General features: G+C 52.2%; 1 protein-coding gene across 1 annotated transcript in view; it reads right to left on the bottom strand.

Annotated features, from left to right (window-relative positions):
• Window positions 1–13,555, bottom strand: part of SH3BP5 (SH3 domain binding protein 5) — a 72,804-nt gene that overhangs the window by 4,072 nt on the left and 55,177 nt on the right. Inside the window, exons 4-7 of the mRNA XM_059390907.1 lie at window positions 10,730–10,894; window positions 3,088–3,218; window positions 1,863–1,905; window positions 928–1,147 (exon numbers count right to left, since the gene is read on the bottom strand). Coding sequence (XP_059246890.1) covers window positions 928–1,147; window positions 1,863–1,905; window positions 3,088–3,218; window positions 10,730–10,894 — 559 coding nt within the window. The remainder of the gene's footprint in view (window positions 1–927; window positions 1,148–1,862; window positions 1,906–3,087; window positions 3,219–10,729; window positions 10,895–13,555) is intronic.

The following is a 13,555-nucleotide window of genomic DNA, read 5'->3' as shown; positions in this document are numbered from 1 at the left end:
CAACCCAGTGTCCATTGATGAACAAATGGATAAAGAAGATGTGAGATACACACACACACACACGAGTATTACTCAGCCATCAAAAAGAATGGAATCTTGCATTGGCAATAATGTGGATAGAGCTAAAGAGTTTTATGCTAAGAGATGTAATTTGGAGAAAGACAAATACCGTATGATTTCACTCATGTAAAATTTAAGAAACAAATGAGCAAAGGAAAAAAACCCAAAAACAAGAAACACACTTAGCTACTGAACTGATGGTTACCAGAGGGGAAGGGAGTGGGGGGATAAAGGAAATAGGAGATGGGAATTAAAGAGTATACTTATCATGAGGAAAAAAAATAAAATGATAAAGGGGGAGGGGCACAGCAAACATGTACCAATTTCCCAACAGGTGGCCTTGGGAAAAAAGGTGTCTATAGTTAGACACCAGTGAGAGTCACCATTTTCAGACTTCTGGGTGCCTGCCATTATTTCATCTAATTCCAGCCTCCCCCCTACACAGTGGCTACTAGGTGCTCATACTCCCTACTTTACAGCTGAAGAAACAGAGTTGAGCCCTTGCCCACATCATGTACTAGGAGGACCCAGGATGTGAATCAAATCTGTGCACACAGTCCCTATCCAGAGGCAACTCTCCCTTCCTGCAGTACTTCTCAGAGCCCTGAATGTTCTCATATGTACTCTGAACATCAGGGTGAAAGTGTAACATTTTCCAAACTCATCCACCACAGAACCCTGACTCTGAGGAACATTCAGTAGCACCTTTATAAATACAGCATTCCACAAAATGTGGGAAGCCACGAGAAATCACCACCTTTCTGGCCTGCCCAGTTCTGAGACCCTTCCATGATGGCAAGACAGCCCTGGAAGCAGACCACACAAGCTGTGTCATCTCCCACTTGCACACGAGCCCCCAGAACTCACCAGAAACAGCATCCGGCTCAGGCTTGCTCCCTGACAGGTCCTCTATAGACGTGCTGCTGCCCTCAGCCCCCACGCCACAGCCCCGAGGCCCCATGGCACTGGAGCGCCGCCGCTCGTGGATCTCATCTGAGATCATCTCCAGGTTCTTCAGGGCCGTCTTGTACTCGCCTTTTGCCAGGGCCAGTTTGGCCTGCAGGTCATCCACAGTCTTCTTCAGTTGCTGGTCAAGAGAACAGGAGGCCTGGTAAGTGGAGACAGCCCCTACTGGTCTTGCAAGGTTTCTGAATAACAAGTTTAAGCAATTTCTGCCCTTCCCTCCACTCCAAAGACTTCCCCGAGACATGAGTGATGGCCTGATTTCTCTTACCAGCTATCCACACGACGGATCCACACTCCCAGCCCCAACTCCTATCCAGGTGACAAACTCATGCTAATAACCTAACACTACCACTGGCAAGATAAACCCCATCAGAGAAAGAATGGGTGTCAAACTCACACACAAGTCCCACTTTCTAGCCATTTGGTCCCTTGTACTGTGGTTCTCAAACTTAAGCGTGCATCAGAACCCCCAGGAGGCCTTTTGAAAATACAGATGGCTGGGCTCACATCTGCAGTTTCTAATTCAGTAGATCTGCATGGGGTGGGGCTTGGGAAATCTGCACTTCCTAGGCAAAGCTAATGCTGGTCCCAGCAGCCCCCGAGAACCACTGCCCTGGTACAGTGCGGAAAGCAACTGAACAGCACACTGAGAGACTGCAGACACCATTGAGGACCCAACCAAGGCCACTCTGAGGCCTGAAAACTCAGTAAAGAATGTGCTTCTCTCTCCATTCTCCTCTTGTAGCAAATATACCATGAGAAAGCCCACTGCCACATAAAGTGGAACTTCGCAGAAAAATCCCATCAACAGCAAAGCCAAAGAAGGCTACACGTACCTCAAGCTGCACGTAGTACTTTGCCTTGAGTTCAAAATAGGGCCTGGGGAAGACACAAGGAAGAACTGTAAGGATGACATAATACAATGACCCCAGTGGCCACCAGAGGGCACACCCGGGGCACTAGCTAAGGCCAGCAGGCCATCCGTCCAGGATGTAAACGCCAACCACGGCATGAGATGAATAGGATACTTGTGCCTCTGGAGCCTGATGGATACCGGCGTCAGTCAAAGCTGAGCTGACAGAAGGCCCATCTCAAGATCCGCCGAACCCACATATGTGAACACTTAACTCCTTGTACCCTGGTTCACTTTCCTCCCTGGGGGGCTATTCAAGGCCATACAGGGTGTGCCCAGCAGCCAGGGCAGCCTGGATTCCCTTCTCCTAAGGAGGAGATTGGCCCCCTCAAGACTGAAGAACAGATGAGGAGAAGGAGCTGCCTCAGCACACACCCTCCTCTACTGGGGTCACCCAGGGAGGAGAGAAGCACCATTCACCCATCGCCGAAAGCATGGGGGCTCAGACTGGTCCTCCTGGATTCTGCCCAGGACCAGAGGCATCAGTCTGCAGACCCAGCCCGGTCATGGGCGAGAGAGGACAAATGCTAATATTCTACTGGTCTCCGCTCTCCTGGCCAGTCAAAAGACCCTGGCTCTTTTTAGGAACTTTGGTGTTGAGCATTAAGAGAAGACCAGTGCTTTATTCTTGGGCTGTACACCTCTTGTGAAGCTCTTCAAAAGCATGGAGGCCCAGCGACTGTGAATGAAGCAGAGGGCTTGTCCCCAAGATCATTACTGTATAAAAATACATAGCAATCATGAGTAAAGCTTGCAGAAGCCTCCACTACAACCAGTCTTGCACTGTCTCATTGGCTCTTGGTCCACAGAGAACGTGTACTGTGCACACAGCTCACGCCCATTATGCTGACAGAAGGACGCAGCTCATCCACACTGTCCATGACAGAGCCAAGGGCACCGACTCTCCCAAAGCCCAGCCCCAGGCCCCAGCCAATGAGCCATGCAATGGTGCGCTTTTGAAATTCTTTTTTCTGTGTCTCCCAGGTCGGTCACAGCTGGAGCGGCATTTCCTGCCTTGGAGGGTTATAGAGAACTTGGAGGATGCAGAGGAGGTGGGTCCCTGACTGCATGGCACACAAAAGGTGGAGAAGATGCCTGAGAGGAGGACAATCACCCAGGGCCTCGGGGTCCCACACGCCCAGACTCACTTGGACTTGTTGATGGCTCTCTTGAGCTTCTTCTCCAGCTGCCGCATACGGCCCATGGCCGCGTTGTACCTGGCCGCTGTCTCCTTGTGTACCAGCTCGCTCCTTGTCTTGGTCTGCTCCGCCTCCATAACCTTGAAACGACAGTAGATGTCAGCCTGGCCAGACAGTCTTTTGTTAGGGTATTTCCTATATCATTTTAAAAAATACTCTGAGGAGGGGTGCCTGGGTGGCTCAGTTGGTTAAGCGACTGCCTTCAGCTCAGGTCATGATCCTGGAGTCCTGGGATCGAGTCCGACATCGGGCTCCCAGCTCCATGGGGAGTCTGCTTCTCCCTCTGACCTTCTCCCCTCTTCTGCTCTCTCTCACTCTCTCTCTCTCTCTCTCTCTCTCAAATAAATAAATAAGATCTTAAAAACAATAAAATAAAATAAAAATACTCTGAGGAAATCAGGGGGCAGATGAAGAGTAAACTAAATTCCAAACAGAAGAGGATGCTCTTCTCTGTGAACCTGTTTCAGAAAAGTTTGGCCATGGCCATGCCTGGGAAAGAAAACAAGGAAAAGCAAAAATCAGAGAAGAATGAAATATTCTCTGATTGAATTGATGTCCACTTCCTCCTGATCAGCCCTCCTGCCACGAAATGGCCCCTGTGGACTCCTTGGCTCCTGCCCTGGCACGGGGGCTGATGGGCACACAAATGGGCCAACAGCCCCAGCAGGGACATCGAGGAATGGGGAGATCTCACGCAGCCAGACCTGACCGCATCGGAATGGCAAGGCAATCCCCACATCAACTTGTTGGCCCGTTCCCAGATATTCCTGCATTAGCCGGAATGGGGCAGGGGATCACAAAAGCATCCAGGATCCAGAAGGGGCAAACTTTCCATTTAAACACACGACTATCAAGTCACTCAAGTCAGATTCTGAGGTTCACAGACACACACGATCAGGAGACCTGTCAGTGTTCTGGCAGGAAATTGTGGTGGGGACATTTCGCTGAGCCTGTTGATAAAAATGAGTTTATATAACCAGCAATTGGGCTGTCGATGGCCCAAAACAAGGCGGCTGAAAGGCACACTCCCTGACACATGGAAACGATGGTCCTTTCCTCTGTCACATAAAGAAAACAGCAGAACAGGCCTGCCTTGAGGAGAGCGGAGGAAGGAGACAAATGGCGGACTGGGCCACGTAACCAGCTCACCAGTGCCTTCCCGTCTTGTAGTTACAGCTCACACACGTGTTCTCAGATGAACTGGAGAGGCAGGGGCAAGGCCGGGCAAGCACCGGAGAGGAGCCCAGAGGGCCCCGAGCTCATGGGTCACTCCTTCAGACGCCAGCAGGACAATTTCGGGGAGGCCCCGCCATGCCTTTAGTTTGGGGCGGCTGCTGCTTTCCCAACCCCCTCCAGTCGACAGCCAGTCGGCCCTGAGAGAGCTTATTTCTGCACTGACTTGTAAGACAGATTTTTTTTGAAGTGTCAGGGAAAATGGTGAAAGACTCGAACGAGCATCAGAAACTGCCAGGTGTCCTGGCTAGCGTGCCCTTCCCAGTCATCCTGGGCTTACGCTGTCTTGGAGCCGTTTCACAACCCTGTACGTGTCAGAACACAGGCAGTAGGGCAGAGGGGTCTCAGCCTGGAAGTGAAGATGAGCTGCATCCCAGTGGAGAGGGGCTCCAGGACGGACCGCCCCGAAAATACTGACCCATTCTGCGTGCTTGTGAATTCACGTCAGCATGCCTGACTCTCTGTGCATTTCAATTTGTCTTATTACTGATTTCCTCTTTAATTAGGGAATTAAATAATATTTTGAATGTTTTACATTTATAGTTATCAGTTATGCTTTTACCTTTTTAAGAATATATGTATCTTAGCAAAGGCTTCGATGCTTGAGGTACTTTTATTATTTTTTTTTAAACATTTTATTTATTTATTTATTTGACAGACAGAGATTACAAGTAGGCAGAGAGCCAGGCAGGGGGTGGGGGAAGCAGGTTCCCTGCTGAGCAGAGAGCCTGATGTGGGGCTCGATCCCAGGACCCTGGGATCATGACCCGAGCCGAAGGCAGAGGCTTTAACTCACTGAGCCACCCAGGCGCCCTGCTTGAGGTACTTTTAAACAACAGAATTAAAACTGTGTCAGAGAAGGGAGGTACGAGGGAACTGATCTAAGCTGGCGTGAGGTGATGGGCTTGCTGAAATGACTTCTCGCCCAAGTCCAAGGAGCTAAGAAACCCTCTCCCTCTGCTTCAAACATGAAAGATTTCACAATTTCAAAACAAAGTACACAAAAACCATCCCACACCTGGACACTTAGGGAAACAGCAGTAACTCTTCAGTCGTGTCTTAAATCTCAAGCTTTAAGGATTTGCTGGTATGACCTTCCTGAAAACTCAAAACTCCAAGCTTATGAGACTGATGAAGCCTTCTATTGGAAACTGTTGCATTATGATCAGATGTGATGCAGGGTTCCTCTTTAAGGAGTGGTGTGAGAGCACTTTATTTATTTTTTTTTTTAAGATTTTATTTATTTTATTTGACAGACAGAGATTACAAGTAGGCAGAGAGGCAGAGAGAGAGAGGGGAGGAAGCAGGCTCCCTGCTGAGCAAAGAGCCCAACGCGGGGCTCGATCCCAGGACTCTGGGATCGTGACCTGAGCCGAAGGCAGAGGCTTTAACCCACTGAGCCACCCAAGCGCCCCGTGAGAGCACTTTAAATAGACCTTTGCATAAAAAGCTGGGATTCATGGCTATGGAGCAGGAAGAATCCCCACAAGCAGCAGGAGCCACACCAGCTGCACACAGGCCCTCATCTCTCTCAGCCCCTACTCTGCAAAAAGAAGCCCGTCTGTCTGAAGTTAAACACCCAGGAAGCTCCAAGCACTTGGCAATATTGCCAGTGAAGACCGAGGAGGAGCCGCGTATGTCACCGTCCCCCACTTTACCCCTACCTGGCCACATCAGCATCTCCCATCCCCATTTGTACCAACTCCCAGCTCTTGCAAGAAACCCCTCCAACCCCCAACTCCTCTTTCCGCCGCCAGGGAGAAAGTCACCGAGCCCACCCCTGTGGCTGCATGGTAATCAAGGAGCATCCCCCAACCCCACCCATCTGAAGCCCAGCATCAGGCACAAGCAATGGCAGGAAAATGGGAGCATGGCAGCCGAGGACTGGGGGCTCTGTTAGGAAGGCCAAAGCCACAGAGAACTCCAGCAAGCCACAGAAGAAAGCAACAAGGTAGTCCCTTAGCACTTCAAGGTAGCCTCAGGCTGGGCTGAGCAACCAGACTCCGGGCAGGGGCAACTCAGAACTGGGGTACACACTGTCATCGCCCTTGCTCTCCTCCAAGCCTGGCTTGATAGCTAGCTAGTCCAAACTCTGCAATGGCCTTTTCTCTTTACCCACCATCATTGTCACCTATGGTGTGCACAGAGCACACTGGTGACCAAGCTGTGGGTGGCCAACCTCACGGGCACAGGCGTAGCCAACAGTTGTGACCACCACTCTGGGCTGTCGGGAGGGCTTGACAGCAGAGGTGGCACGGGAGTGGCTTCTTCAGGGTGGGCGGCTGGGGGAACGGACATGAAGGGGAGGAAGCATGGCGGGCAGAACTGGGCTTTATCAGCAGAGGCTGCAGCCCTTCCCTGCATCCACCTTCTGGTCCCAGAGCCCCACCCACCACCTGCAGTGGGGTGAGCAGGCAGGACTCAACAAAGGACAACCGGCAGGGCTCAGCTTCCCGCTGCCTCTCCTGGAGCTGGAGGGCTCCCAAGGGAGCTAACCCTCCAACAGGAAGAGAGTCTGGGACTCCGTCAGGATGGCCGAGAACCTTCTCCTCAGAGAGGGCCTGTTCTGAGGATGACCCGCCAGCCATGTTACTTCTGGGTGTGCCCACCTCAAGGTCTGTCCCAAGAGCCCAAGGACTGACCCCCGGGAAAGGGCCCAGTGGCAAGGTTTGAGGCCTGCTCAACCTGAGCGTCCAGAAGCAGCACTGGAGGGGTCTGCAAGTGGGCAGTGGGCCCCGGAGGGGGCATGCAGGCCAGCAGCTGCCTGTGCTCAGGATCCAGGGGAAGACAAAGGTCTTTGCCTCTCCTCCTGGGTCAGCAGGACAGAGAGAAATGTGTCTCCAGGAGTGCCAGCCCAGCCACCTCCTGAAAGCCCAGGGCAGGTAGGCAGCTGGGTCCCAAAGGCCCCAGGGACCCTACCCACAGCAGTGCACAGTAGATGCACACCGCCGATGCTCCAACAGCTAGGCCCTCCTGCCTGGATCCCGCAGGCACTGACCAGGTGAGCTCACTGGGCTGGCACAGGCTCCTGGCCGGGCCCCAGGCCACCAGCAGCACTGGCACTGGCCTGACTCCTCAGAGCCCTGGGTTCCGGCTTTCCCAACTCCTCTGCAAACCCCAAGCCATTGCCCTTTGGCCCAGCCACCCTTGATGTCCCTGAGCTGAAATCGGGGCCCTCCTGTCCCCAGGGAAGGCAGTTTCCTGGCCTTCTCAGAAGTTTGGCCACTGGTTCAGAATGTTTTCAGATTCTGCTGCAGAATCCGCTTTCTCTCTGCCATGCAGGAGGCGGGTGGTGAGTACCCAGCAGCGTCAGGAAAGCTGGCCTCGACAGTTCATGTCTGCCACAGCAGCGGGCCTTGGATCCCTACAGCCAGGCAATGTCCACGCCCCTGGACCTAGGGCAAGAGGCTGGCTCCATGCCCCTTCCTCTCCAGAGGCCGCCTGCTGCCTGTCTGTGGCTAGGTAATGCCTCCCCATTCCTTCTTCCTCTCTCTGCTCTCCTCTGACAGGTAGCAGAAGAGCCCATTCCTCTCTCCTCAGATGCCTTGTCTCCTCTCCTGACAAAAAGTGATCACCTTCCCACAAAGGCTGCTTCAAAGCCAAAATACTGGAGGCTGGAGGAGCCCCTGCTGCCAAAGCCCCCAAGTAGTGAGCAGCAGCGACCCCAGGCCCTGTGTCCCCTGAAAGCCACTCAAGTGCAGGCTCAGCCCACTTGGCGCTGCCTCACCGGCTATGGCTTCTAACTCCTTGACCCTAGCACCGAGCAGAGAACTGTCCCTTTGTCTCTACCTGTGGCATTACATGTGGCCTATAACAGAGGACACTGGGACTCCTGACATTGCCTATGGTTTCCTAGGATGCTGGTGCCAGCCATGGCTTTAGGGTATGGCTGCCCAGCGTCACCATAAGAAGTCTGAAGGGAATGAAAGGGAGACACAGACGACCCTGGACAAGGAACAAGGGTAGGTCACTACACCATTCCTCCTCAGTGCCAGGGGGGAGAGAATCACACAGCCCAAACCACTGCCGCTTCCTCAAGACAGCCCAGACCCTCCTGAGCTCTGGCTCTCTGACCAGACCATTAAGCGTATGGTACTTTTTATGAAAGAAGAGGGTGAGATGAAGTTAGCTCCCTTATTCTGAAGAAACAGGCTTCCTGGAGTATCCAGTGGCCAAGACAAGGCAGGAGACACAGTCTACCCCTCCTCATCTTCATCCCCATGAGGTTCGGGGAGCAGGCAACATGAGCCCCATTTGGGGAAATGCCAAATCCAGAGGGAGATCCATAGCCAAGCCCAAAAGGAGAGTCTGCACCATCCATCAGATTCAGTGCACCCCCTTCTGAGTGAAGTTTCTCAGTAATGCAGGGACATGGCTGGGGAAGGCCCGGCCACCAGCTCTGTCTCTTGCTGGTATCTGTTTCAAACCCTGCTTCTCCCTCAGGAGTTCATGCCTATGCAACCATGAAGGAATCTGGGGAAGAGAACAGGAGCCCCAGGGTGGAAATCCTGCCTGTGAGCCAGAATGCAGTGGTCCTCCCACTACCAAGAAACCTCCAGTGACCTCAGTGAGTGCACACTTCAGAGGACCCTCCCCAGGCCCTTAGGAGCTCGGGTGACCTCAGGAGGCCCAGGACCATCTGGTACAGCCCCACAAGTTGTGTACTGCCCAACCCCAAAAAGCATCACTCTCAAAGAGGATGGTATGAATGGTGCTCCCAGGAGCTGTACTGTGTGCAGGTCCTAGGGACACCTCTTCTTGACCAACCATTCACCATCCACACTAGGGCCCCGGGTCTTACAAAACAGGTTAAAAAAAAAAAACAGTCATAGACATGTTTTGTTCCTTTTTAAAGAATAAAGAGTTTCTGAAATGATTTCTTAAGGCTGATTTAGATCTCCAGTTGGCGTGGAAGGAGGGCAAAAGGAAGAGCAGGCCTTTTATTTAATTCCTTGGAAGGAGCTACCCTTTTTTTTGGTCCTTTCCACATCTGTCAGACTTATCAATTGTCAATTTCAATTCCAGCTTCTACTTTGGTTTTTCACAGGCTGACCCAAAAAAGCTATTCCAGCCTGTGTTTGACTCTCTGAGCATCACATCCACTAGGGGGCAGGAGGCCCAAAGTCACAAGAGGCCAGGCTGGGGATCCGGGGCTTCAGGGTAAGGTGGTTCAAAGATGTGACTTGAAGTCATTTGTGTGTCAGGCTTTCTATTTAGGGAAGCACAAGGCGTGCTTTAATTACCAGATCCCCTAGGACTTGAGCCACTGTGGCAAGTGACACTGAAAAGGGAGAGGCTGCTGGCATCATTAATTCCTGACTTTTCTATTCTAGCCCCACAGGGAGCAAGACCCAGGGGGGGGTTGCAGCTCCCAATCCCCCTCTACATCGCTCCTCCATCTAAGGTCTTTGCTGGAGCTGCTGAAGCCAGAATCAGCTCTGCCACTCACCCTGCAGCAAATCAGCCTGGAGAAGTGGATAGGTATTCAAGAATATTCTGGGTGACTCCTAGAAAACCCAGTGGAGTTAGGTAGAAGTAACAACTCCAGCTGAGTGAAGCAGCTGTCTTGATTCTGAGCAATGTGGCAGAGAGTGGGTCATGGGAGCTGGTAACAAGCCAAACAATAATGGCATAAAACCTGGAGTCAAATCAGGGTAAAGATCACACACGGCCCACTTCCGGTTCCCATACTGGCTGCTGCATTCCCAGCCCAGCCCAAAGGCCAGACATGAGTGCCCCCTGGATTCTGGCGATTCTGGCCTCATCTATCATGGTCCCTACCTTCCACTAACAGCACACACACACCCCAAGTCCAGGCCCCACACGGTTTGGGGCTGTTAATGAAAGTCTTCCACCTGGGATTCTAAACTCAGCCACTTCCCCTGGAACTTAGTGGGAACGGGCCCTGGAAAATAACATGCTCCCTCTGGAAAGCCCAGTCTACAGTCAAGACCTTCAGGGACCATCTGAACCAGACAGATCTCAAGTGACACAGGGAAGGAAGAGCTATACCCGTTACTGGGGGACTGTCACTCTGAGCGTGGCTTTGTACCAGGCCAGCAGAGACCACACGGGAAGATAACCTGTGACTTTCAGGGAGCGTTTCTAGGCAACAAGCCTGGTGTCTGTCTCCTCTGCTTGGGGGAACCCCCAAAGGGAACCCTGGGGAACCCAGGGCTCATCAGGACCAGAGGGGCAGTGTGGGTCACATGGATGAGGGGAAGTATTAAGGATGCTCCCATGAGGGGGAGGCCCCCGATGCTCACACACGTGCAGACACCTGCAGACACGGACACATGCTGGCGAACCAGGCAACCCTCCCCACCCCCTCCTGCAGGCGCCCGGCAGTGACTCATACCCTCTGGGTGGCGTGATTCAGCATCTCCTGCCAGGCTGAGTCAAACTGCCGCTTGTCATCCTCCAGCAGCCGCTGTTCAGCCAGGGAGATGGTTTCCTTAGCAGCACGGAGCACCTCGGTGGCCCTCTGGAAGTCCTGTGTGGCTTTCTGAGCCTCCAGCTGAGCCTGCACAAGAAAGAACCCTCATGAGGTCTCAGGAAATGGCAAGGACCCCCTCTGGCCCACCACACCTTCCAAGAGATGAGCTTCCTGAGGGCTGGGACCTGCCCCGTCCATCTGTGCCTTTGCAAGTGGGAACAGTCCTGGTAGCCAGAGGGTCTCGTAAATGCAAGACAAGGGGACAGGTGCCAGGGAGGCAAGCAGAGGAGTCACAGGACCCAAGAGACCAGATAAACATACCAGCTCTTGGTCAGAGTTGAAGATGGCAAACCACAGGTATGGCCCCCCGTGGCCTTTCACAGAGCTCTCACGTGCTGGTGAGGCCAAGGTGGACAGATACAGTGGTCCCCAGTGCCGTCCCTGCTCAGATCCATGGCCCAGTGCAATCAGGTCAGAACCAGAAGGGCCCCTGAAGATCACAAATCCAACGGCTTCATTCTACAGGTGACTCCCAGAGACCCAGCCAGGCCACACAGAGAGGGCGAGAAGCCGAGCTGCGACCAGACACCAGGCACTGCAAAGTCCCACTATGTGCTGTCACTCTGCCAGCCAGGCCCTCACACAAATCACACTCACTGATGGCGATCAGGAAGGACTGAACAGTGACAGCACGGCCCCTGCTTTCCAGGAACGTCAAGTGGGAGAAGGCGCGTGAATCGTAGCAGACCATACATTGGACCGCCACCAGTCACGTGTGGCTAGCAAGCATTTGAAATATCCTTGATCTGCATGGAGTGTGAAGCACCCCAAATTTTAAAGACTTAGTACCAAAAAAAGAGAACTGTCAATAATCTCGATTTTTGTAATGATCACATGGGGAAATGATAGGATTTTGGATGTACCTGGTTAAACAGAATATCTTAATAAAATTAATTTCAACAATGTGTTTTGACTTTTTTTTTTTTTTTTTTACTGTAACTACCAGAAAATTTGAAATTACATAGTTGGCTCCCAGTCTACAGCTTTTGGAGAGTAAAACATCTCGCCCCAAGAGCGGCCCATGAGATCGCATCAGGGATCAGCAAGACAACCCTCCGGCACCTCCCTCTGAACTTCCCAGCAGAGCACGAGCAAGCAACTACGAAATACTGGCCTGTGGCATCCAACCCACCCACCCTCAGCTAACCCGATCAGTTATACAAACCCTGGGGACATCCACGGGGAAGCCCCTGGGACTCAGGAGCCAGGGGAACAACAGGAGCCCCATCCATCCCCAGAGTCTCATGTGACTTAGAGGAAGTCTTGGAGAACCACAAGACAAAGAGGGTTAAGGGAAACAAAACAGACTCGGAACACACCAGCCCCCAAGGCAAGGGACAGCATGGGTGCCACTCTCTACCCTGCAGGGAACAGTGGACACAGGCTGTGTCTGACCCTCCGGGAGGACGATATGGTCAGGACACAGACACAGGCATGGAGAGGACACCCAGAATCTGTCCCACACAGCTGTGTGCCCCAGAGCACCGCAGGAGGGAGGGCGATAACGGACAGCAGGAGGGTATGCAGGACAAATCACTTCAAGGAGAGGGAATTCAGGGCTACTTCTTTGAAAAGAGGATGATCTGGAACGGAGGACTGAAGGACAAGAGGACCTGAGAAATGCAGGGTCGGTGGGGGGCCAGGAAGAAGCAGTCTTGTGAACCACAGTGTCTCCAGGAAACCCTGATGAAGATGAGAATCAAAGTTTCAAAAGGTAGAGCACTGAATAATGCATGGCATAGCTGAATGTTTATATCACACACCTGAAACTAATACCACACTGGAATTAAAATAAAAACAGAATAAAATAAAATTTAAAAGATAAAAATATGTATATTGCTATTAAAAAAAAAAAAAAGGCTTCAAAAAGGAATCAAGAGTGGGCCTGAATGAACACCAGACTAACACTTCAACCAGGCAGCCTGCCCACCTGTGGTGGACCGCTGTGTGGCCCCGGGCCACACGGCCATGCAAGTGTGCCTCTGCAACACGATGGGGACAAGGGGCCCAGTCCTATAGAACTGACCAGCCCACCACAAGGGAACAAGACCACACAGACACACAGCCCCCTCTCAGCACAAGACATGTTGCTCCAGCCTCTGGACCTGCAGGCCAGGCTGGGGATGTCCCGTGAGAGGACAGCCCTGGTGGGGCTCTTGGTCTGCCTAGCTGCACTCCAGGGCAAGTAGGATGACACAGGCACTTGTTGCTTCGAAGCTCCCACCACCTGCCCCACAGACCACCTACGGGCCTCGAATTGACACCATAATTAATCCCAGGGGATTCTAACATTTTGCAAGGTGGGATGTATATTTGTGTTTCTTAGGAAATTTTAGTATTTCAATTCAGCAACATTTAAGGGTAATCTCTCTTCCCCCAGATCTCCCCCGCCTAAATTAGGAAGCTTTTTTTTTTTCTTCAAACAAATTAAAGAAAGAGGTGAAATGCGGCCACTGTACCACAGACCCGGCCCCCACCCCGCCTGCTCTCTTGCATCTGATGAGTTTAAATAAAGGGGCCCGATCTCTACAAAGACGGGGGAAACGGAGGCCCATCGGAAGGGCCTTTAGAAGAATATGCTCTCTGTCAGGTCAGTGGAGTTTCTGGATTTTCCACGAGGCTCCTATGCTCCTCTATGGTATTATCAGAAATGTGCCTGCCTTGTCTTTTCAACGATCTAATATCGAG

The sequence above is a fragment of the Mustela nigripes genome, chromosome 2, assembly GCF_022355385.1.
Source record: "Mustela nigripes isolate SB6536 chromosome 2, MUSNIG.SB6536, whole genome shotgun sequence".
NCBI classification, from domain to species: Eukaryota; Metazoa; Chordata; class Mammalia; order Carnivora; family Mustelidae; genus Mustela; species Mustela nigripes.
This window is presented reverse-complemented; position numbering and strand designations above follow the sequence as displayed.